The 26,913-nt window shown below is 44.3% G+C and overlaps 1 protein-coding gene across 2 annotated transcripts in view; it reads left to right on the top strand.

Moving 5' to 3' along the window:
• itgbl1 (integrin, beta-like 1) overlaps positions 1 to 26,913 on the top strand; it is a 60,667-nt gene that overhangs the window by 14,243 nt on the left and 19,511 nt on the right. For both annotated transcript variants that reach the window (XM_079277149.1, XM_079277148.1), the window contains exons 3-8: positions 551 to 697; positions 2,160 to 2,282; positions 2,472 to 2,612; positions 6,803 to 6,943; positions 9,280 to 9,426; positions 17,272 to 17,388. In XM_079277149.1, the coding sequence (XP_079133275.1) occupies positions 551 to 697; positions 2,160 to 2,282; positions 2,472 to 2,612; positions 6,803 to 6,943; positions 9,280 to 9,426; positions 17,272 to 17,388 (816 nt within the window). The remainder of the gene's footprint in view (positions 1 to 550; positions 698 to 2,159; positions 2,283 to 2,471; positions 2,613 to 6,802; positions 6,944 to 9,279; positions 9,427 to 17,271; positions 17,389 to 26,913) is intronic.

Below are 26,913 nucleotides of genomic sequence, written 5' to 3' on the forward strand. Positions count from 1 at the left end.
AGAGACGGGGGACTCGCCCGTTGCTAATGTCTGATGGATGGCCCTTGAAAAAAGGACGTCTCGTTTACACGATGAACGAGTCGGTAGAATGATTGAGTGTGGCATACAAGGCCACCTTGCTGCTAAATACACTGGGAGCAGCATTTATAATAACTCGTCAACAGCCTTCCTTTGCATCACATGATTTGCTCCTCCTGTTTTTCGTGTTGCTCACCGCGGCCATCAGAGTGAGGAGAAAGAGTGACGGCAAAACCACCTGCGTAGATCCTCTGAACACTGGACAATAAATCGCTGAGCGATTGAAGGGGAAGCTAAAATATCTTCCTTCAATTTTGTAACAAAGAGGGAGGTATTACTTACAATGTGCACATGTATGCATCTGAAGGGGAATGTGTATTTCACATCCATTAAATCAAGTCTCCTGGTAGTGCGACGCCGCCACCGCAACCATTTAAGACAACACTCGTCCTGTCTTGTAGAGTGTTTTGGCGACGGGAATGCTTCTCAGTGTTAATGACCAGCACGGTGTGCGTTGTGCTTTCCCTTTCAGACCGCGGCTACTGCGACTGTGGGACGTGTGAGTGTGATGAAGGCTGGTTCGGAGAGGCCTGCCAGTTCCAGGAGGAGTGTGACCTGCCCAGCAAGGAGAGCAAAGAGCTATGCAAAAACCCACAGGGGGTGCTGTGCTCCAACAGAGGTACTGCGACCACACAGACACACAAACTCTCACACACACACAGATGTGTATACCCACAATGAGTCTTACAAGTAATACACAGTGGCAAGAAAAGTACACTCAAGCATTGCCACAAATTTGCAACAAACAAATGGCCGTAATACACACAACATATACATACAACAATCACATGTGTCTTTTATATTTGTCTCTTGGTACTGGACCACAGGTTTATAATTTTCACATTTTAAACAAATATATATCATACATGCTATACAGACTAATAATACACCACTATTAAAGGTTGCCAGCTTGTGTGATGTTAGTAATTGCAAATCTGATTTACAAAGTTAAAACTCATGATTTGTTTGACAATGTTTTACACATTTTCTAACAAACCACAAAGTATATAGTTAATTACAGAAAAAAACATGCGCCACGAGCATTTCTTTCAGTTAAAAGCAGGCAATAGGTGCCGAGTGAAGCCAATGCGGAAGTTTCTTAAAACTTGCATTCTCTCTACTGGCTAACAGGGGGCGACTCCTCTGGTTGCAAAAATAAATCAGATTGTATCGAAGAAGTCTATGAAAAAATGACTCTACTTCTCACTTGATTTATTACCTCAGTAAACATTGTAAACATGAGTTTATGGTCTCAATCACTAGTTTCAAGTCTTCTTCAATACAGCATGATGTTCATTTAGTACATTATGGTCCATTTAGAGTCAAACAGACCATAAAGCATGGTGTGCTTTAGGGCGGGCTTACTGGGATTAACAGGTCAGCGACTACCAGAGATGTATACAGTGTCTCTACGTCACTCCTCCGCATTCCAAATATGGTAATTTCTGTTCATTGATTGCAAAAAAAAAACACAGCGCCGATCGTATTCCAAATTGTCAATCTCAATTGTCGCTTCAAAACGGCAGTCCACAAACCAATGGGTGACGTCACGATGACTACGCCAACTTCTTACCTACAGTCTATGGTTAGAAGAGACACTTGTAATTTCTTTGCTCTCACACACGTCCAACAATTCCCTTTCACTTACACAGATGCACTGGAAAGACTGACATCTTGAGTCAACGATACTGTCTTCAATTTGGCCAGCTAACAAGCCGGAGGTTATTTGATGCACACAGTTAGTTTGTGCGTCTATGTCTGTGGACACATGAGCCACAGTGCCTCCCAGCTAAATGAAGGCTGAATGCGTCACAGCATCTGTGTAGATGAAATGCAAATCGGCGCAGCATTCGAAAAAAGCACACAAACACAGCTTCGCTGCCTTCAGACACGATTCCAGATCCGTTGACACACGACACACAGACGGAGCCTCCGGTTTACACATCTGTAAACCAGCTGGGCTTCTTTAAGTGCACCGCACTAGAATGTACACAACTAACCACATCCTGTAAACTTACACACACACTCTTGACTTTTTTTCAAACACATGAGCTTTTAACTGTGTCTCGTATCTTTAATAGGCACCTGCCACTGTGGCAGCTGCATGTGTAACAATAAGGACGACAGGGGTCTGGTGACGGGACGCTTCTGCGAGTGTGACGACAGCGAGTGTCTGGACGAGGACAACGGGGAGGTGTGCGGAGGTATGTCTCACAGCCTCACTCCACCAACCTTAATTTGCCTAGCAAGTGCCAAATAGTAGCAATAAAAGCAAAAATTTATTTTTCTCTGTGAACGTTTAAATGAGTAATGTAGAAATCTGACTGTCAATCTATAACACTGACAGAGGTGAACTCATCAGTCGCCGCATGTGCATTCTGATCTGCTTCCAGGACATGGCCAGTGTTACTGTGGAAACTGTTACTGCGCTGCTGGTTGGCATGGAGACAAATGTGAATTCCAGTGTGACATCAGCCCATGGGAAAGCAAGCGGAGATGCACATCTCCAGATGGCAAAATCTGCAGCAACAGAGGTCTGTTTCCCCGCTCCAAAGCCAGTAGTCAAATTATTTCATGATTATTCACTTAATTTGTCGTAATTTCTTTTTTCCAACAGCCATTATGCTGATGCAGATTATCATCGATTCACGAAGCAATAATGTACTGGAATAATAAGTATGGCAAGGATGCTATGCGATTTCTTAATTGTCACTGGAGCTTCTAAACCCATTAGAATCCACCTCATGACTGTGACAATTGAATTGTGTTGCTCGGAAAGAGGAAACAAACATTGTAAATGGGATCAAGTTAATTTCCTGTCTATTCTAGGGGTCATAAAGACAACTAAAAGACACATGCTGCATCCGAAATAGCATCCGATACACTACACACATATTTGTACTGTTGTTTGACATACTTCTGTGTAAATAAACATTAGGGTGGTTCTTTGTGCACGCAGTGAACTGTATTGTATATACGTCACTTCCTGAGAGCCCGGTATGCCCACCTCATGTGACCAAAGGATGATTTTTAGAATCATAAAGTCTGAACTAATTAAAAGATATATATATATATATATATTACGGGTGTAACGATACGCGTATTCGTATTGAACCGTTCTGTACGAGGCTCACGGTTCGGTACGCATGACGAACCGAATACGTTTGAATAAAAAATGTTTTTTAAAAAGAAATAACATTTTTTTTTTTTTAAAACCTTTATTTGACCAGGTAGTCCCATTGAGATTAAAAATCTCTTTTGCAAGATGTAAGTAACAATACTACATAACATTAAGGAGCAGTTTTTGTTTTTTATGCTTATGTGTTGCTTAGAAGACACCCCAGAAGATGGGTCACTCAGGTATAGTTCCATCATTGTTCAAAGTCAAAGAATAACTTAATGATGTCAGTTGTAATGAATAAATATATTTTTAAATCAAGTACATTTCTCTGGCATTCATAGTTTTCTACTGTACCGAAACGTACCGAACCGTGGCTCTACTGTATTGTATCGAACCGAACCGTGAATTTTGTGAACCGCTACACCCCTAATAAATATATATACCATACTTTCCGGACTATAGAGCGCACCGGTATATAGGCCGCTGATTTTTAAAAGAAAAAAGAATTTGCACATAGATAAGCCGCACTGGTCTATAAGCCGCAGGTGTCCCCGTTGAACAGCAAGATGCTTTTAACAGTAGTAAAGTTGTCTTCTTCTATGAACATCATAACATGTCGCTAGCTTCTAAGCTAATTTTAACATTACGGCCAATGGGGAAATGCTAACCGCGATTAGCATTAGCGAATATATAATATATCTTTGTACATCTTTTCATGCAGACATACTTGCATTCAGTGGCGCTGAATCCGCCCTTGAGCTTGCGTTGTCCTCCTCATTGCGCTGTCCTCTTCATCTCATTATTATACGTAAACTTACAATCAAGCATTATTGACATGATAGAGCTGTCCGCCATCATCTATTATGAATTTGGCTACCGCATTGCATTGTGGGATATTTATGTCAGCACTGTGTCCAGTCTTTGCATAATGTAATACATCACCGGATATAGTATGCAGTTCACATACTTGTGGTTTCATACTAAGGTTTTGGACGTACTAAACCATGTCACATACTGTTTTAGCGTACTAAATAACTAAATATGCTACAGGAAGGCATTTTTGTTTTGTTCTTTTTTCTCGTGTTGTAAATGGGTTGCAACTGCACTTCGTTGTGCATCAATGTGTTGCATAATGATGAGAAATGATTTGTGAATCCTTGAAACTTTTGAACGCAACCACTATCCCCGAAAGTAGTGACACACTGGGGAAGAAATGAATGGAATTTGAAACTCAACATAGATTTAAATAAATCTTTCATCCTTCACAGTTTCCGGCATGTATGACATGAGAACCTCAGTTCAGCTCGTCTTCTGCTCTCTGACTATCACAGATGAAAAAGAGTCACTTTTGACATCCAACTTTTGAACTGAGTAGGAAAAAAAGAGATGGAAATAAAAAAGAAAAAAAGAAAATCACTGGAGAAATACAGAGAAGAAGCGAACTCAGAGAATAGACCGGTTGAAGAAATCCGCATGTTAATTCCGCTGAAAGTCATCAGAGCTTGGCGGACAGACAGTCGGAGAAACAGCTTCAATAACTTGCTCAAGTGGTCCTGCGGGATTTCAGTGAAGCTCTCTAAAATAAATTGCAGTGGACTGGCAGTGGACTGGCTAAGTGGTAGGGGCCAAATGGTAGGCTGCATGGACAGAGCCCCATGATTTATGGTTAAGAGCACAGCCGGCACAGCACGAACACCCGTCGACTGTGTTCATGGTGTAGAGGCCCATTGTACTCCTATTTAGGAGAGAAAAGGGCAGTCGAAGGCCAGACAACCCCAAGAATCACCGGAGAAAATAACAAAGTAAATACGACCGCAATTAAAAAGAGTCCATCTCAGTTCAAATCAACCGAGACACACTCTTTTTGTGCTTTCTCTATTAGCTTGACAGCATTATGCAATACATTCAAAAGTACGTATGATTCAATTTATTAATTAATTCCTTTTTGAAACATTGTTAGAAGGTGGGAAAAGATGCAATTTTTATTGCTTTGATTTATTTTCCTTTATCTTTCTGTTGAGCTGTCAATGAAATTAAACAAACATGTACAGGAATTCACAAAGACTTGACAACAAAATGCATAATTTTATGAGAATAAATAACAAGTGTTCTAGAGCTACTGGTTGGAGCCTGAGCCCGGCTAACGTTATTTAAAATTTGGGTGAAAGAAAAATGATTGGGAGAGATTCTTTTCTCATTTAGTTACTCCTCTTCGAGGCAAAACCAAAATATGACGATACTGTGTGGCTCTAGTTTTATGTTAAATTGTACTTGGCATAACTGATACAAAATACTACACACCTGTACTGTAAACGGTCCAAACACCACTTACCGACATGCACCGCCGTCAAATATTAAAGCACAGTGTGGCCTACAAATATTATCAATCCTGTATTTTACCCCCTCAAGTATTGTAACAATATGCTAACATATTCCAACATATTTTTCATCCTGCCCCATTTGAGTGCAACACAATTCTTGGAAGTCAGACAATTTGGTGCTGATTATAATGGGAACCATTCTCAATCCCCTATATATGGCACGTCAGAATTAATCTTCCTTTTAAAGCGTGTGAAGATAATTCCCAGTGATTATGGGCGATGGATCAAGGAAGATGATTACACGAGAGGGTTGATTTGATTTCATCACGCTGTATAGATGTGACGAGTTTTTGTGCGAGGGTTGGAAATATCTCCTGCTCCACTTACGCTCCGAAATGAATGAGTGAATGATTTGAGTGACGGGCATGCAATAGATAGACTCTGTTTCATTCCAACAAACTCATCACCCCCTCCGTCTGTTGGGTTCACCTAGCCTCCACAGTTGAGCTAATAATACACTGTCAAAAACGATAGCAGCCACATAATGCTGCAAGCTAAATACATGCATATGTGATTTTTTGATCATAACAATTTGAATGGGAGATAATATGGCTGCACGTGGCACACAGAGAGGGTTGATTTTGTCTTGTAAGGGGAGGTTGCTTTTTAGCTGGAAAACAGGGAGTAAGTCAGAATTTGCCAAACGTCCTCTAATGGAGTCCTGATTTTATAGAGCATTTTTTCAACAAGTACAGGTGCTGTAATATGCTTCCGGTGAAGCCAGACTGTCACATTTGTGGCAGACATGAAGGTGCATGGCTGTATAAATCCAGGGCTCCGGGGTTATGAGGGTGGTGAGGGGAGGACCGCATCAGGGCCAAGGGCCAGACACGCGCCAGCCACAACCCGCAGGCTTGCCAGCTGGCCTGGCTCCCCCTGGGGGTTCCCCGTGCTCTGTCACCGCTGATAAGAGAAAATGGGATTTCCACTGGCTGCTGCTTGGGCTGATGCCCTGGCTAAGATGCAAAAACAAATGAGAAAGAGACAGGCGGACAGATAAGTAGATAAAGGAAGAAAAAGTGAGGCAGATGTTGGCCTAAGTAGAAAACTAAATCCTTCCAGTCGCATCAATGCAAGAAGCTTGCCCTCCTTTTAGTTTTTTACCAGTTTACATTATTGATTTATTTGGACTGAACTACTATAAAAATAAACATACAATGTCGAATTAATGCATTGTGAAATAATAGTGTACGTGCGGTTGTGTTTGCTTTGTGTGTGTCAGGGACTTGTGTGTGTGGAGAGTGTAACTGTCATGATGTAGATCCTTCCGGCGACTGGGGGGATATCCACGGAGACACCTGCGAGTGCGATGAGAGGAACTGCCACACGACCTACGACCGCTACTCCGATGACTTCTGCTCAGGTGAGCATGCTGTGTTTGGATTCACATACCTGTATGCCAAACATTTACAGAATTCCTCATAAAATGAGTCAAAGAAGTACATGGTTCAAGAGTTTAGGTTCGCTTAGCTTAGCATAACGACTGAAAACGGGGGAAGGCGGCTAGCATGGCTCTTACAGAAGGTAACAAAATCTGTTGACAAAAAACAAGTAAACCAAAGTAAAAATAGCAGTTTTCTGGTGTACAGGCATAAATGTGACCAGCAACTTTATGGCAACTGCTACCAGACAAAAAATAGTCCGGCACATAATACCCCATTTTTACTTGACACTTTGGGGGTTGTACAAATAATACAAATGATAGTCATGCTCGTTGGAGTGCTTTGGAGGGGCTGGTAGGCAGATCTTGTTGCCTTTGGAGAGAGCCAAGCAAGCCATTTCCTGCCATTTCCAGTCTTTATGCTACGCCAGGGATTCCCAAAGTGTGGTGCGCGCACCCCTGGGGGTGCGCGAGCTGCCTCTAGGGGGTGCGCGAGAGGAAAAATGTAATGGCGGTCCAGTCCTGTCTCCTAAAAATTACGTTCCCCCAAAACTAAAATGCATTCTCAATTACGTTTTACCACGAACGTATTTTCTCCCTGATTACGTTTGTGTTTGACGTACAAATACGTTTCTCATCAACATATCTTTGCCATACTCTAGTCTTTATTATTTTTCTGTGATCTGCCTCGCCTCTACCCCGCCACCCACGAGTTGTTGACCCGCGGCCTGTTCCGAGGGCTGACAGACCTGACGATCGGGTGCCTCACGGCGGGGGCGGCTGGAGACCTCGCGTCCCAGCGCCAACGGGTGAGCGCCGCCACTCGGAACCATAAAACCAAGTCCCGGATTTCACCCGGGGGACATTCTGGAGGTATTGTGACCGGGTGATGTGATTCGTTGCTGGGGAGGTATGAGCCGAGAGTGGCGGGGTGTTATGGAGGTATATATTACAACTCGGTGTTGTTCCCGTGCGTGGATGAGCGCATTTCTGCCGGAGACAGGCGGCGTGTTATGGTAGTATTCTGACCGCGTAATAGGGAGAAGGAGAGGGAAAAATGTTAAAGAGATGGTGGAATGTATGATTGGAGAGAGAGAAGCGAAAAAGTTGGACGTGATCCCGGTGTCCAACAACACTGTTGCGCGCATCGATGCTTTGTCCGAAGACATCCTGGCTACATTAGTCGGTCGCGTGAAGAAGAGTGAGTTTTACTCTCTGCAAGTAGACGAGCCTACAGATGTGGCCAATCTGGCCAATCGTCCGTTACCTTCGTAACGTTACGTCCGTTACCTTTTCGAAGGCACGGTGCAGGAAGAGTTTTTGTGTTTTTTATCTTGTAAACAAACGCCACGCGCGAGCAAACTGTTCTCTCATTGGTCCAATTTTTATGCGGCTCTGTTGCTTTTTTTTTTAAGGTGTGTGTGTGGGGGGGGGGGGGGGATTGGGGGTGCGTGAACCCGGTCTGGATGTAGAAGGGGGTGCGTGGCCTAAAACGTTTGGGAACCGCTGTGCTACGCTAAGCTAACATGATGCTGGCTACATATATATATATATGTGATATCAATCTACTCATCTAACTCTCTGTGTGAAAGTAAAAATGCAGTTTTTTCCCCCAAAATGTTAAAGGTGCTATAATGAAAATTCAGAACATATTAGTGATTTAGGGATTGCCTCCACACGGCTTTCAACATGGAGATGACTTAGCTAACGGCAACATTGACAGTGTTTACCTGAAGGGGTGGGTACATCAACTGTAACCTCCCTGTGAGAGCAGTGCAGAGCGGCAGTCATTAGCTAGCCAGTGGGGCACACACACACACACAGGGACTCACATGAACACACTTACGGCAGGGCCGGCTCTGTAAATATAGCACAGAGAAGCTCGGAAAAAGAGGGAGGGGGACTCCATTCTCTGCTCAGGACGCCATTGCTCCACAATATCTTTACACAACGAATAGTTGTCCACTGCTATTTTAATGCTCTGAATTCCAAATGCAGCACCTTTATAGTCTTGCTTAATAAGATAACTGGTTCATGCCAAGAACAACCATACTATATGATATTGGTTATGTCAGTGCCATGTGTTGATCTTAAACTTTGAATAGCTGCAGTTCCTTGCATACCAACGACAGCTTTCCCCTCTCTAACACACTTGCTCCCCTTTTCCCCTCTTCTCTGCTCCGTAACCCATCGAACTCTCTACCCTGCTTCACTCAATGCTGCTTTCCCCCCTCAGTATACGCTCAAAGGAATTTCCTTGCACAAAACCCCTCGCTTTGTTTCACCTGTCTGCCTCCTCCACTTCTTCTCCTTGGCAGGTCATGGCCAGTGTAACTGCGGAAGGTGTGACTGCAAGGAGGGATGGGCCGGGAAGAAGTGCGAGCATCCTCTCTCCTGCTCCCAGTCTCCGGAGAGCAGTCTGAAGAAGTGTCGCGGAACGTCCAATTTGCCCTGCTTCGGACGAGGTACCTGGTCTTCCCCTCCCGCTCCTGTTGCCATGGTTACTGCAGCAGGCTTGCACTCTGTCGTCACCTCTTGGTGTAGAACAGGCCGTTTCCAGTGGGAACAGAATTTAGGGAACAGAATTTAAGCAACCTGCGTTTATTGTGGTGCATACATGAATGTACAGTATATGCAGGTTTGTACAGTATTACTGCTTGTATGTGTGTGTGTTAGTGCCATACATATGCATATATATGCTTGAGATTAAGGTGCACCGTATGCCTGTGAGCCGTCGCTGGAATAGCTCTTTCGATAGAACAAGCAGTGGGTCGATGTGTCAAGATTTATCACACCGCAGCGCATGCTTTATTAGTGGCCCTTCTGGACAGAGGAAGCTTGTTTTCTTGGAGCCTCTGAATGCTGGTCCAAATACAAATATTAGTCTCAGATACTCAGAAGGCATCACTGGAAACCCCGTGGTAAGAAAAAAAAAAGTTCCATGTTCCCTTGTCCTCCCAGTCCTGCACCCTTGAGCCTGTTGATTGATGATAGTAAGGTGGAAGTGGGACGGGGGGACCATAGTGTCTATTTTAGGGCTATAAAACCAATATGCCAGACTGTTTGTTTGTTACTGATCGGGTATCTATCTGGGATGGGTAGAATATTCAAAGTTGCTGAATCCTGATTGGTGCACAGAATTACGTATTCTGCAAGCTTCTGCTGCCCATTTACAGCAGGGTTGAATGTGCGTGTTTATATAGGACCCCATCGCTCATCGTCAGAAGATTGAGTTGAGTTTTTTAAGGGCCTTTAAATATTCCATGAATATGAGCCTGGACGGCGTGTTATACCCTTGAAATAACCAGGGACTTCTCCACAAATTGATGTTTCATGGATGGATTCAGAAACACATGTAAATATAGAAACATTGTTTTTTTTAAAATCATTACTGCTCATGACTTCTTATACAAAAGTAAAACACTCACACTCTTAATATAATTAGTGGAGTGAGAAAAAAAGCATTAAAAAAAATAGATGAAGGTAAAAACATGCAGTCAGTCCATTAACTGCTCAGCTGCTACATTAATTGATGTACAAACCAGCGGTTAAGATTATACTGGTGGATATAAACGCCCCAGGCCACGTCTACAATATACTGCGTTAAACTAGAATCACACTCTGAACCAAGTGAGCCAAAAGGTACGCCATTTATACTGTAGTCAGGGTTAGGGTTAGGGTTAGGGGTTAGGGTTAAACCTAACCCTAACCCTGTAGTCTTTTATTTTTGCTCCAAACATTGTTTGTAATTTTCTGGGGAATACCCGTCAGTGTTCCTGTACTGAGAATGAGATGACAAAAAGAAAAGGTAGAGTTGAGTAAAGCCTCCTGTATTCTGTTGGTCTCACGTTTATAATGTAGTCGGTGGCGGGTGTGTTACTACAAGGGGCACAACCTGCTTGGTCTCATGGATGTGCGGATTTATCAGGGGTTAATCTGAAGGATTGATTTCCTGTATCATCTGACTGTGGGGGACGTCAGTGGGGAATGCAAATTTTTTTTTCAGCTGCTGCTGTGTTCCAAATGAAAAGGACTGGAGATTACTGGAGGTTATTTTAGTGGCCATAGACGTTCCTCACACCCATGGATGGGAAAGCTGCTGATTAGATCAGGGACCTGCAACCTGTAAGGAGTGGACGTAGTCACGAGGCGTCACCCATAGGTTTGTGGACTACTGTTTTGAAGCCTCATGGTTGAGCAGGCATGGCGGCCCCCCCTCACATAATGAAACAGCAAAGATTAACTTGTGCTGAGGGAGTTAATTAGCTTTAATTCCATTAGTACCTTTAAATTATCTCCTATTGCTGCAACAAAATGGAACTTTAAATTACCCTGTGCAATAGAAAAACTAATGGGATCAATAAATTCTTCCTTTTAAAAATTGCATTTTGTTTCAGCCATCCCAATCTATGCAGTGACAGTTTAAAGTCTAGTTTAAAGAAATCTGCGGAGGCCTACAATTTCCATCACATGTTGAAAGCATTGTCTGTGTGCCATAAATTCTCCTGTTCCTCCTCTGTTATTAGTAATAAAATGTCTGAATGTACTGTTTACCGTCTCTGTTCAGATAGACAGAGGGAAAGTGTCGGGGCTGTGATTAGAAGGAAGGTTGACTGTGTGTGCATGCATACCTTAGTGTTTGGGGTGGCGTGCGTGCGCATGTCTTCCTTTTTCATAAGATGCCCATTTGGTTTAGTGTTTGGAAGTTCACAATGGCTGGAAACAAACCGGTGTAACAGAGTTCATTGCAAGGCTTCCATGGAGGGCAAGGGAAACAAAAGGGAAAGAGAGTGAGAAACACAATGAATGAGACCAGAAGAGTAAGAAAGAGAGAAAGAGAGAGAGAGAGAAACTGAAGGAGACAGATGTAGAAAATCACTTCGGCTTGGATGAATGCGGCTGGTCTGAAGTGGCAGCTTGAGCGGAAAAGCCATGAAATTCGAAACAGCAGCTTCGGGGCTTTTCTTCCTTGTGGATTCTTTACACCGCGGTATTTCCTCAAGGAAACACCTGCTTTCAACGTCTTTCTGCTGATTCTTGGGATTCCTTTCACTGGTCTCTGAAGTGTGGTCCGTATAGACATTGAATATCTGTATGAGTTTGTTTGTATTCAATCCAATCCCATTTAAATGTATTCATAAAGAACATGTACCAAAGAGCTGTACGAATCAAAATGACAATAACCATAACAAAAAATTCAATTTACACACAAAAAGAGCAAAAGGACAATAAAATAATAAAAGCAAGGCTCAGACTGAATAAATCACTGTACATGAGTGATTAAATACAGTCTTTAAAATCAGGCCGTGTAGGGGCAAGCCTAACAAGCAAGGGTTTCTTACTCCTGAGTTTGGGGGCTACACAAAACGTCTTCTTGTAGAAGTCTATGAGAAAATGACTCTGCTTCTCACTCGAAGTATTCCCTCAGTAAACATTGTAAACATGAGTTTATGGTCTCAATCTCTAGTTTCAAGTCTTCTTCAACCTGTTACCACTCAAATTAGCCGAAAACACCTATCCAAGGCATACCCAAAGTAAATTGAAAGCTGTTCTTGAACCATTTGGAGTACATGCATGGTTTTGGTCTCTTTTCAAAGGTAACACTCTGAACTCACTGTATATACTGTATATACTGGCATTGAGCAATAGAAGTTTGAACACACTGAAGTAGAAGGTTTTTATTTCCGTCTAAATATTATTTTTGGATTAGCACCTCATCAGTGAGGAAGGGGCGAATCCTGCTGATGTTGTAGAGCAGGAAGCTGCAGGAGCGTGTTACTGATGCAATGTTTGCTGAGAATGACAGTTGGTCATCCAGGGTCACACCCAGGTTCCTCGCAGTCTGAGTTGGCGTCACCACGGTATCATCAATGGTGATGGATGGGTCTCGGTGCGGGCAAACCTTCCCCGGGAGGAACAGTAGCTCAGTTTTGTCCAGGTTGAGCTTGAGGTGGTGTGTCATCACCCACTTCGAGATGTCAGCCAAGCACACAGCGATGCGTGCCTCCACTTGAGTGTCACCGGGGGGGAAATGACAAGACCAGCTGAGATATCTTTTCTTTTTTCAGTCATTCACGTGGGTTAGAGGTGCAGTGACATGGCACTTAGTGTCTTTAGCTTGTTTAATGTGATGTATGTCACAGTGAAACTGTAAAAATATAGCCTTGGGCAATCATTTGAACCGGAATATGATTTGATTGGATCCTAACTATGATTGTAACCTTTTACAAGAAGAGAAAATGGATTTTAATGCATGGCAATTTATAAATGTTTGGTGTAACACATAATGGTGGACACAGAAATGAACGAATGGTGGCCTTCTCCCTGGAAAGTCAGACCCTCTTTGTCTGCAGCAGTTGATGATGTGAGTATTGCTAGCCTGTGCATCCTAATGGTTTGATCACTGCAGCCTACTTGTAGTGTGCACTGCGTTAAACAACTGTTATACACTTCTAATACATCCTGGTATTGACAATATACCTGTTTGATAGGTGCTTGCCTTTGGTTGCTAATGGGATGCTTTTATTCTCACCACACGACCATTCAAAGCATCATTTGACTGGATGCATTATACTGTACTTGGTGTGATGCTGGACTCCTTGCAGCTGAACAGCACTATAAATTAAATCAACTCAATAGAGAGGACAGGTTGGATTCAAACTGCTAATCTACGGTGTGAAGTCATTATTTCCAAAATCCACGTTTAATCTTAGTCCCTTTAGGTTTTCTAGATACATCTAGATCAGGGGTGTCAAACTCATTTTCACTCTGGGGCCACATCAGCATCACGGTCGCCCTCAAAGGGCCGGTTGTAAATGTAAGACGGTGTAAATGTAACTACGGTACTCCTAACATAGTTAGTTTAGTTTCCCGGGATATCTGTGACTTCCACAACACGTACTTCCAGTTGTGTGATTTCTCCTCCGCCATTGTTTCCTGTTGCTGGTGCAAAATGCATTCTGGGATATTTGGCTGTCCCAAGTACAGACAAGTCACCTCCGATGCATCCCGGGTAAAATGGGCAGAGCGAGCCACATCCGGGCATTAGGGCCGTGCTTGGCTCGATGTGAACTTTGAATTGGAACAGTACTTTGGCTGAGACTGATGACGTTTCAGTACAGAGAAGTACGCATGTTGAGAAACTTGTTGGAAATCCTCTTTATGGGCTGTTGCATCTCCTGTCCACCTGTTGTGATAGTTTTAATGTCGGCACACAGACAACATGCCATCTCATCACTTCGACTTTCTATCTCATAATTTCGACCATGGGGATATTTTTATTTTCACATCTAACTTTAAATTTTTGTAAAAAAAAAAAAAAAAGAATTATTTTTTTTTTTGCTGGCGGATTCGCGGGCCACATAAAATGACGTGGCGGGCCTGATCCGGCCCGCGGGCCGTATGTTTGACACCCCTGATCTAGATCCTACACTGTAGCCTAAATACATATATTTTTTGTTCAGTCGAATAGCTTTGTTTTTGTCCAAAAAATGGCAGGAGCGCAAACACAATTGCATTTTTGCACTTTTGCCAGTGTGTTAGTTTCACAGCTCTATAGTGAGAGGAGTGTCACAGCTGTGGTTCTGTTTATGCAGATCAGCCAGTGCAGCCCAACGTTGGTATACTGGCACAAAAAAGGTCATGCATCTCCACTGGGTTAAGACCACTGAGTGTATTTGCTTTGTGACTTTATCATCATGGTTGATGCTCACCTTAAAACAGGATGATGAATTAAGCGCCAACACCCACCAACACGCCCGCACGCCGGAGTAGAGGGTTTGACGAGTGCAGGGATAATCGATAAGGCAGGGCTGTTGCGACATCACCGGTTGCCAGGGTAACAAAGTCCCCGGAGCAGATGGCGGTAAGCTATATGTGAAGCAGGAAGAGCGGTTGCTGGTCATAAAAAGTGACAGTGATGTGACACGGACAACACATTGGATGACGCTGCCAGTCGAGCGGCTGTCTCGCAGAACTCATGTTCGCCACTATGTATTGCCCCTAATTCAACTCAGTGAGTCATCAGAAGATAAAAGGCAGGCACATGCACATTATGGATATGTTTCAGGTGTTATTTAGTGGCACTAAACACAAACTGCACCCAGCTCAATCACAACAGGACAAAAAGAGAAACAGAGGCACTCAGTAAGCTGTGTTTTAACCATATGTCTTCGCCGAACTGGGAAATTGCCTTTGTGCACTTATTTTTCATGGTGGGGCAGCTTACCTGTTTGTAGCACTTCGGGGTGTCTTTTGTCTGCAGAATTTGTGGGTGGGAACATATAAAAGGTGTGTGTGTGTGTGTGTGTGTGTGTGTGTGTGTGTGTGTGTGTGTGTGTGTTACTCGTTTCTCAGTAGAGCACAGACAACCGATGCACATTTTATGGTAATGTCTTCAATTATGCAGTATTATCCTTAAGATGGTAATAAAACATGCGCTCAGCATTCTGAGGTTAAAGTTGATTACATTTCACCTCTCAGTAACGTTGTTGCTAATGTATTTTTGTAGTTACATTACATGAACAAATTGCTGTGACTGTGAGTAAATTATTTGCAGCGATGAGTTTTGCACGGTAACACTAATTGGTAAGGGTACATGGATTTTAAAAAAGCATGACTCAGTTCATGTAGCACTTCACAAACTTCTTCATTGGTCAGGCTGGTGTCAGGTATTCGTAGTTAAACTTACGAAAAATAAAGCCCCGCAATTTGTTGTTATCCCATTAAAGTATTGTTACACGGGAGGGCGGAAGGGGAGATGCATGTATCCAACACACAGCGATCTTTCATCCAGCAGACAACTGTTCGTTCCACAATTTAAACGAGAAGTCAATGTTGATTTATTCGTCAAGTCACTTCTGTAGTTATTTTAACCCAAACAAGATTCATTGCTAACCTAATTAAGTACGTCACTATCTTCTTCTAAACCTAACTGAGTTGTTTCCTGTGAAGACGGCTTATTTCGTTTATTTGAAAAAGACTATGCATGTAACAAGCAGGAATTGACACACGTGTTGTTGTGTTTCGTGGGACTTTTCGGAAGATACCATACGAACCGTTGTATGAGGAAACGTTGCATATGTATGCAGTTAACAGGGATTAAAAATTGACCAGTCACAGCAGTGCACGTGCATTCTCTGTGAAAATGTTACTTTGTTGGCTTTGAATCATCAATTCAAGTTTTTAAATGATGTGAATGGATTATCATGAATGGTTTGTGAGCCAATGTGATACACACAACTTTCCTTTCCGAACTAGCATTGATTATTCAACTGGGGTCCAAAATGATGATGTCATTTGCATTTGTAATTTTGGCAAATATAAATGAATATACAGAAGGACTGACTTTATTTCAGAGCCGACAAGAATGATAGATTCATAGGAAATAAAATATATGCTGCAGATAGAATGACTATCTATTTGAAGGATCGGAACCATGATAAAGTCATGAAAAATTAATGCTTTGTTAATCACAATAACAACACTTCAAATTCAACAATATACATATACGCTACTGTGATGAATCCGCTTTTTGGCCAGCTGCTTCAACTGCAGACTTGGCCATCAAAAAGACATGAACATCATTAATAACTCATCAATGATTGAGATACACTAGCTGCTGCATTAATTTCTGTTCTTGCTTTAACTCATGCATGAGATACTCATTATGGTACATTCCTGTTCATGAAAGACTACATGAATTAATTCATGGTTCTTTATTATGCATTTAGTCATGAAAATGTAATGTAATTCATGATAATTCAAAAATCTGTCACACAAGGTGTGAGCATTGACAAAAAACAAAGATCGATTGTGACTTCAGAAGATGATTGTCCCTTAAAGCCCCCGATTATCTGTATGTGGCCTTCAATACCCCCCCCCCCCTTAATTAACATAACCCTGAGCAGCCTGGTGAAGTGATCAACGAGTACATTGCAGACCTCCAACGATGGTTTCGGAATAGGTGGTGTTTGCCGAATGAGCTTCACCACTAGCAAAGCATGCTACCTCGGTGAGTTCCCCTGTGGCCTTCTTCACTGGCAGCTCGCTGATCCCAACATCTCGAGGTGTGTGTGTGTGTGTGTGTGTGTGTGTGAGTGTTTTTACTAGAGCGAGTGATTTACATATGAGATGTCCACGGGTGGCCGGAGGGGAGATTAAGTCTAGTTTAAAATCAGTCGTCTTCAGCAAGAATGCGAATAACTGCGAATAACAGGCGACATAAAAAAGTAAAAACGCTTCAAGAAAAGAAAGACAACCCTGCTCTGACACACTGCTCAGGTGTGAGAAGATTCTCTCTGTTTTTGTAGGTCATTGCCAGTGCGGACAGTGTACCTGCTACCCACCTGGGGACAGTCGTGTTCACGGCAAGAACTGTGAGTGTGACGACCGTCAGTGCGAGGACATCGGGGGAGAGGTCTGCGGCGGTGAGAGCACGTGCACACCCACACACACACACACACACACACACACACACACACACACACACACACACACACACACACACACACACACATTCATTTCATCTTTGTATCCATTAAGGGCTGTTCAAGTTGTGTGAGTAACAGAGGGAATTGACGAAACATGGCAATAAACAGATGGCGAGCCTGCGTTTCAACATTGCTGTTCAAACTGTGCAGGACCCGCTCCACGGCATGTACGAATGTTTTTCAAAACTTGTTGCACTCACAATTTCTTTTTTTTGTACTTTGAATTTTCGATTCGGTAAGAAAGGAATTCACCAGCGGATTAAACCCGTCGTACGAGTCACGTGCAGATCTTTCTCTGCAGGTGGAGCTTAAAGGTTTCACTGTGCGATATTCAGAGCATTAATATAGCATCAAACAGCTATTTCCTATGTAAAGATATAGGGGAGTGTATACTGAGCAGAGAGTTAAGTGATTCTCCCTCTGCATGCGAGTGTGCCCCATTGGCCAGGCCTTCAAACATTAGACAACAGGCTCGCGGAACTCAGATCAAACTGGGCAGCGCTGGAGAAATATGAATCAAGATTGTGTTACTGCCTTGCCTCTTTCTCACCTCAAATGTTTTCAGAAACATTTTATTGGAGTTTGTCAACTGGGCGCCATATTGCAAACCGCCCAGCCACAATCGGCTGCAGCAAACATCTTTCTGTTTACTGGCAGGATTTGGTACATCTCCACCATCGGCGCTGTTAGCACCGTTAGCTGCAAGCCTTTCGGCTTAGCCGTCGCCATGTTGAGAGCCGTGTGGAGGCAATAGATATGCTCTGAATTTCATATTGAGCACCTTTAAGATTTATGATGTCTTAATCTGAATGAATATGGAGTTTAAATATTCTACAGATATCAACTAAAATAGAAGTAATTCAACAAGTGTCTTTCTCTTCTCTTTTAGATGATATGAAGTTATTGGCATAATTTGGCATGGCAAACGTATTCACCCACTCCATGCCTCGGGGTCTTTATTTATGTCGCTGTCAGGGGAACATCCTCCATTGCACCCGACAACTGTAACAGCACCAACTGTATTCTCTTGTGTACTTCCGTCACTGTCTTCCTCCCAGCTAAGACAAGGAACGCTTTGCTTTAGCGAGACATGTTTTAGGACTTACAGTAAGTTGGTGTGTCACCATTCCCTTTTTTTGTCCCGGTAAGGCACTGGTCTTATGACATATTGTTGGCAGCTGTATTCATTTTTTTCGGGGCCCCAAAAGGACCACAGACCCAGTTACATTTCTTAATGCTCGTACAACCAAGCCTCCCAGATAAAAAAGGATGAGAGATTCAGGATAGCTCCAAGGCAAGGCAAGGCAAGTTTATTTGTATAGCACATTTCAACAACAAGGCAATTCAAAGTGCTTCACATAAAACCATTAAAACCATCAAAACATAAGGCAAAAGAAAAGGAGATTTAAAAACAATTAAGAACATTGATTGAAACATAAAAAATGGTCAGTCGTAAAATGCAGAAATGCAGGAATTGATTAATATCCTTGAATCTGGTTCAATTAAAGGCAGCAGCAAACAGAAAAGTCTTCAATCTTGATTTAAAGAGATGTGGCCCTAAACCATTCAGTGCTTTATAAACCAACAGCAGGATTTTAAAGTCAATTCTTTGTTGGACAGGAAGTCAGTGCAAAGACCTCAGAACTGGAGTGATGTGATCCACTTTCTTGGTCTTCGTGGGGACTCGAGCTGCAGCTTTCTGACGGACTTTTTACAGAGACCTGTAAACACAGCGTTACAGTAGTCGAGTCGACTGAAGATAAATGCACGGACGAGTTTTTCCAAATCCTGTTGTGACATAAATCCTCTAATCCTTGATATATTCTTCAGGTGATAGTCGGCTGATTTTGTAATAGTCTTGATATAGCTGTTCAGGTTGAGGTCTGAATCCATAACTACACCTAGAAGGCACAAGTACGATTCCTGGGTGAAATACCGTTACCCGCTGCTAATGGAAGCTAAGGATCACACTTTGTAGAAACTTGAGCCGTTTAAAATATTTGGATTCGGAGTCTATTTCGGATGAATTCAACCACTACGCTGTGCTATTTTCCTTGCGATTGCAGTGGCGAAGATTGCTATGACTCTGACAATAGCCCTGACTCTGACAATAGCTGCTGAGGCTCATGGGTAACATGGTACTTGTAGTTCCATTCTTTAAGAACAAAAATATGAATGTACATCTATTGACGCAGACATGGTTACGCACTTACACCCCTCACCTAATTATTGCAGAGGAAACTACACACATTTTGTACAGCGTGTGCACACATACACTCACCCACTTTGAAATCATACCAGGAGCAGCCACTGAATTTGAAGATCAATACGGTGTGATCCTATCTGCTCTCTTTGATATCCACAGGCACAACCCCCCCCCCCCCCCCCCCCTAAACCCTTGAGCTGAGTTTGAGAGAAATTGCTCCTTTGAAGCTGTGGTTTGAGGTCTTGGGGAGGTTTGGGCTCCTAATATGAGCCATTTAGGCACAACCACTGTAATGGATGGGTTATGCCAACAACATTTGAGGCTCAATTGAAATTGATATTTTGCGGCTGCTGCTGCTGTCAGACAGAGACAGAGGGAAAGGCAGATGAAGGTGCATTTAAGGATCGCGGTGCTCCTAAAGAAAAGCAGAACATGGTTGGAGAATAGTTGTATTGTAAAAGAGTAAAACCAACTGTCTGAGGGGAAAACTGACAAAATGTGTTGTTCATTCGGCCAAATATAATTCCCATGGTAATTTGCAGGATGTATTCCTCCACTTGACTGCCTTTTCTTTTACAATCGCTTATCCGTGTTAAATCTGAGCATATAGACACGCATTTATGTATTTTCTGGACACATACTTCCTTTAATCTGTAAAACCGAAACAACACATGCACAGCTTTTCAAAGAATAAACAAATAGACAGATTTCTCCCAAACAACAAAGAAGAGCTCCACCCCCCCCCCCCCCAGGGGTATCAAGCAGGGAAGTGACTTTGTCAAACTCTGTTCACTGAGACATCCAATGCTCAGACTATTTGCAATCAGTCTTGAATTGACACGCAATCTGTCTCGTCCCGTCTCCCAGCTAACGCACTGAATTCTTTTTTTCATGTTGTTTTTTGTCGGCTGTGGCATTTTGCATCAGTGGTGCAGTACAGCATCTGAGGGTAGATTTGTCCTTTAAAGGGGGGGATGCAGTATTTATGTGAATGGATTACTGTGGCTCATTGTGTGCCGAGCTGTCCAGAAACAATTCTTCATGAGGCGTCCCGGGAGAGCCTGTCTGAGCACCAAGCACAGACGCAGTCACACACACACACACACACACACACACACACACACACACACACACACACACACACACACACACCTACACACACACACACACACACACACACACACACACACACACACACACAGGCTGACAATTAAGTCGGTATACTCAGAGGTCTGTGAGAAGCTCAGAGGCACTCTAAAACAGGTACCCAGAGTGAGAAGTTGGGGATCAAACAGAAAGGCTTTGTAGTGAGGGGGCTGTAAAACATAAAAAACTATAACTTCCCAGTCCAGGGTACAGTGCTGTCTGTGCCCCTGGATGTTTGGGCCTCGCTGCAGACAGCTGAGAGGGAGGGGAAGTGAGAAATGGCACTGGCTCCTTGCATATAATTCAATCCCTAAGTGTTAACCAGCTTGTCAGTCAGCTCGGCCCACACTTGGCTCTCAAGGCTTTTCTCTAAACACGAAGAACGAGAGGAGAGAGCAGCCAAATATCCACTTTGCACTCTGCCATTGAGGTCCATGTGTTCATTCTTCAGGCCTCTCTGGTCATTTCTTGTGCGCAATGGGATTGATGAATGTTGAGCATTCACGCCGTTGTGCTATTATTTCTAATGTATATCGTATGTTATCCTCCGTTATTGCACAATGTATCCATTCAATTTGGGTTTAGTGACATCGAACAAGTGATTTGGGTTCATGTGAGGTTTCAGTATCTGTCTGGTTGTTGGGGCACGTCCGTATCAAGTGTCAAGTCTGATAAATATCATCCAGGCTTTCGAAATATCATAATTTCTCAGACATAATTATGACACGGTTGTTGACATGAATGGTATTTAAAAGTCTGAAACCAGTCAATATGTCAACCCCCTATGGGACAGGACCCCCCGCTATTACCAGCTCAGAGCTCAGTTCTATCCTTTCTATGACAATGGACTCCCTAAGACACTCTCCGCATACGGTACATATTTTCCCGGGGTTGAATACCAGATTTGCCACCGCCTCCCCCTCACAGTCCATCTCTAAATGCTATAGCACAATGCACGCTCTGTGAAAGGCAGGTGCAGACTAATTGAATGAGGGCTAGGTTGCTGCTCCTCCAAAGCAATTAACTGCTCTCCCAGGCAGGCTGATTGAGGCAGCCATGCATGGCCCGCCATGGCTGCCACTCCACTCCGACTGAGACAGAAGCTCGCCAACTTTCATTTATATCCTCCCAACAACACAACCACCACACTCACAAACACACACACACACACGCCTCCGACACCATCCCCCACCTCTACCGCCGTTTGATTAAAAACAGCAATAAAGAAAGAAACAACAGCATCGGGAAGCAATGTGAGCTGCAGAATGATCCATTGCATAGCTGCTGTTATTTTGTACAAGCTGTGTCTCTAAAGATACTTGAGATTTGATTTCTTCATCATTCATTTCAAGGTTCAAGCTCAATTTTTATTCAATGTCTAATCATTCTAAAACACGGGATTGCACAGAGATTGAGACTTGGAAATTGGACTCAAGTCGCACACACTTGAGACTTGACTTGGACTCCCCCCCCCCCCTCAAAGACTTGAGACTTGAATTGGACATTGGAAAAATAGCTTGTGAGCATCTCTGGGTTTGAGAGGCTAAAGGGACGTTACAGTATACGATGATAAGAGTCATTAGTTGGAGAACCAGTGTTATGATACAATATGGTTGTACTCTAACTGCTATCGGAAAATAGGTTATGTTTTTAACTTCATGACCTATTTTAGCAATATTTTCCTGTAACCTCAAATAATTAAAGACTATATCCATTTTTACGGGCAAAGTACAAGTATTTACTTTTAAGGAAAGTTTTCACTGTTTTTTTTCAAAACATTGATTGCAATAGCTTGTTTAAAGTATCCATATACCAAACAACTGATTAATGCTGATACGGTATGCTAATAGATAAAGGAGTGATGATACAGTACATGCTTTGCATTTCTTAGATAAAGCTAGCTATGCGCTGAGAGCAACTGACATAGTATGAAGAGTGAGATAGTTTACACAAGGTGGGTGAGTGGGAAGGCGGATGGGTCAAACAAACACAGGACTTTCTTCCTGGAGACATCTGTTAATGTCCCTTGCAAAACTAAAAGTAAACGTGGAAATTTCGTCACCTAAGTCGTTCGTGACGTGAGTCAAAAGTGTAGTTTTTCACATGAGTTGTTAGTCAGTGACGTTAACCTCAACCAGGCTCTTTTCCTAAACCTAACTAAGTGGGTTTGTTGCCTTAACCTAACTTCCTGTGAAGACAAAGGTTTATTTTGAAAAGACACCAGGCATGTAACAAGCGTATATATTGACTCACTGTGACTGACACGTCCAAAAGTGACACCAGAGGGGTATGTAGAGCATCATAAGCATAGAGGCACTGACCAAGGGTCAGTATTTGACGAGGTGTGAGTGAGAGTGTGTTGGACTTGAGAGTTGCTCCTCAAAGACTTGAGACCTGACTTGGACTTGCACAAAATTGACTTGAGAGCATCTCTGGCTGTTGCTGGTATTGTCTTTAACTATCCTTTGGGCTCTGCCAGTCAGGGGGTCCGGTCCATTATCATTAGTCTCAGATGCGTTCTCCTTTATGTCACTTTCACTGTCAAAGAGTGCTCATTTGCTAAAAACCTTTATTCAGAGGTCATTTTCAATTGAGAGTGTAAACGAAGAGCACACAGATAACCAAGAGAACCAGGTTGTGAAGGCCGGTGTGCAAGCTTTTATATGTGTGTTCTTCCCCTGTGTTGTGTGAACTATCATTGTCCTCACAGGAGCAATATTTCCCCTGCCCAACGGCAGAGGAAATGTCAGGGGTTCTCACACTATTACAGGTACGGTTATGACAGGTTAAGGCCCTGGAGATTATGATTATGTTAGTGACCTTAATATCAGCCAAAAATGTTCCAAATGTTCATATTTCCTCTCCGGTTTATACAGCTGAAACAGCCTGGGGTCAAGTTGACCCCGAACAATGCAGATGCATACAAAATATATTGAAAATATATCATGTTCATTTTATTTTTACCCAGTTGTTCCCATTAAATTAGGTTAGTGAGAGAGTGTCCTCGCTCCCCTCTCACTGACTGTCCCCTGCCTGTTCTCAAACATTCAGCAGAGCATCCGCTCAGACTGGCCTAGAGAGTCGGCCATGTTTGACTTTCCCGGCTGTAGGACCTGTATGGCTCCTCTACAGCCTGATGATGGCCATGACCTCTGCCCCGCTTGCCTTGGCCTCGAGCATCTGAGGGAGGGCCTCTCTGAGAACCCATGCATGAACTGTGGCATCATGCCTCGAGCAGTAAGGACTGCTAGGCTCGCAGAGGCGGAACACCTGATGGGTATGGTCGACCTCCCCCTTTCGGGTCAGTTGAATCCAGCCCAACCTACCTGTTCCAAGCGCAGGAACCACATAAACCACAGGGGCTCCCTCCAAGAGGGCTAAACCCAGCGGGCTGTCTTCTAGAGTGGATCTGCTGACCTCCGAGCTAGCTCAGATGAAGTTGCTTTTACTGGCCCTCCAACCTAGTGTAGGGGGGGCTGAAGCACCAGATCCACCCACAGCTGAGCTTTGCTCAGAGGAGGACGTGATGTCACTGGCAGCGTCAGCCACACTCTTTACTGAGTACAGTGAAGAGCGGCCCTGCCATGCTTCTGGACCTGCCTCCCGTTCCTCAGCTCAGAGCTCTTCGGAAGGGGCAGTCGATAGCTCCATGGGGTCTGTCATTCGCAGGGCACTGGCACGCCTGCAGTTAGATACGCATCAGCCGGAACCCCAGCCTGCGAGTGCCTTGTTCAAGCGTGTTCTCGCCCCCACCACCTTTGCTGTTCCTCCCTCCGAGGAATATCTGAGGGAGCTACATGCATGCTGGAGGGACACCAGGGCTCTGTCCCGTCTTACATCAGATGGCCGAACCCTGGCGGCCATGCAGGACCCGGCAAAGTTTGGCCTCACTCGTATGCCAGCTGTTGAGCCGACTATTGCGTCCCTCATAGTTTCCCCTGAGGAGACCATGAGGCCCGATGCCAGGTGCCCTCGACCCCAATGTCGGGTCACGGATGACATGTTATCCAGGGCTTATGACACAGCAGCACGCATGGGTCGTATTGGCAACTCCCTCTCCCAACTCATGCTTGCCCTCTCAGCTTCTCTGCAGCAGGCTACTTCCGACGCTTCCGCGACCAGCCTCAGTGATGCCTCACTGCAGGCGTTTGTGCTCATGTCGAGGGAACTTGGACGGCTGATGTCCACCCTGGTCCAGACTCGCCGCCAGGTTTGGCTGGCGCAGTCACCCCTGTCTGAGGCATGTAGGAGGACCCTCCATACTATCCCAGTGGAACCGGGTGAGCTGTTTGGGTCAGCTGCTATACAGGCGCTTCAGCGGACTGTCGAAGCTAGCCAGACCAGGCAGCAGTTCTCTGGTCTTCGCAGGGACATGCCCGCACCCCGCAGACCTAGGGGTCCTACTCTATCCCCCCGGGCCGTTTTCAGCCCCCAGCTCACCACAGTAGCCGCCACAGGCCTCAGCGTACCGCTGGGAGGCCGGCCCGCTACCCACAAAATCCTACCTACGTCCCCCCTAGACCAGGGATTCCCAAAGTGGGACTGCATAGAGCCAGTCAGAAGAACTATCCTGAATGCCAGGGCACCATCTACCCGGCTGCAGTATGAAAACAGGTGGAGGCTGTTTTCTGACTGGTGTGTGGTTCGGAACAAGGACCCGGTGCAGTGCCCCGTACCGGTTGTACTTGAGTTTCTGCAGTCCCTGTTAGATAAGGGCCGGTCTCCCTCTACCCTGAGGGTGTACGTGGCCGCTCTTTCATGGCACCATGCTAGGGTCGACAATGGCACAGTAGGGAGCCACAGACTGGTGTCCCTCTTCCTAAAAGGGGCTTGGCGGTTGCGTCCCCCGAACGCCCCGAAGGCCCCTGCATGGGACCTACATTTGGTATTGGACACCCTATGCTTGCCTCCTTTTGAACCCCTGGCACGGGCAGAGCCAAGATGGCCGACAACCAAAACGGTGTTTCTCCTTGCCATCACTTCAGCTAAACGTGTAGGCGAGCTGCATGCCCTGTCGGTGAGTGAATCATGTCTGAGGTGGAACTCAGATGGATCGGGGGTTACTTTGTGGCCTAATGCAGCGTTTCTCCCAAAGGTGCTGCCACACTCTCATATCAACCAGCCTATCCAGCTTGCAGAGTTTGACCCTTGCGGAGGAGAGGTCAAGGCTGCTGTGCCCAGTGCGGGCCCTCAGAGCTTATGTGGAGGCCACCGCTTGCATACGGCGGTCGGAGCAGCTCTTTATCAGTTATGGTGGGCCTAAGAGGGGCTGTGCCCTTTCAAAACAGCGCCTGTCCCACTGGATGGTGGAGGCCATTGCCCATGCATACAAGGCGAGCGACCGTCCTCTACCATCCGGAGTGAGGGGCCACTCTACCAGGAGTGTCTCCACGTCATGGGCAGCCCTGAGAGGTGTGCCTGTGGAGGATATATGTGCTGTGGCCTCATGGGCATCACCGAGCACATTCACCAGACACTATAGAGTGAACGTTGCCACCCCTCACCCACTGGGGAGGGTTCTTTGGCCAGCTTCCTCTGCCTGAGGTATACGAGGTGGGTACTTGTGATTCCTCGTGACTCTTTTGGTATAAGTCATCCAGTGTTAAGCACTGCCTCTGGCGGTCAGTAAGGATGAAATTGAACGAAAGTTACGAATGTACCTACGGTTCTATGAATCCTGGATGACCGCCAGAGTTCTTGGTCACTCGGAATCCCGTGAACTCGCGAGAAGATTCCATAGGACTGAACTCAGGATGACACCGGAACTTATAGACGACAGGAGTCATCCGAGGTCACGAGTGACTTTGTTGATATAAATATTCGACCTGCGCATGCGCGAGACGGAAGATATCCAGTGTTAAGCACTGCCTCTGGCGGTCATCCAGGATTCATAGAACCGTAGTTACATTCGTAACTTTCGTTTTGTTGCCTAAACCTAAGAAAAAATGAGGGTAGCATTTTTTATTTTGTTTTGTTTGATCACCATTTGTCTGCCGCAACCGAAGAAAATGCATTTCCCTCAAAATGTGATTGTACATCAATTTAATTTTGTAGGAAATAGGTTGAGATAAAAACTGCATCCTTAAAAAAAAGGAATAGATTTAAAAAAA

This window comes from Melanostigma gelatinosum, assembly GCF_949748355.1.
Source record: "Melanostigma gelatinosum genome assembly, chromosome: 10".
In the NCBI taxonomy this organism is placed as follows: domain Eukaryota; kingdom Metazoa; phylum Chordata; class Actinopteri; order Perciformes; family Zoarcidae; genus Melanostigma; species Melanostigma gelatinosum.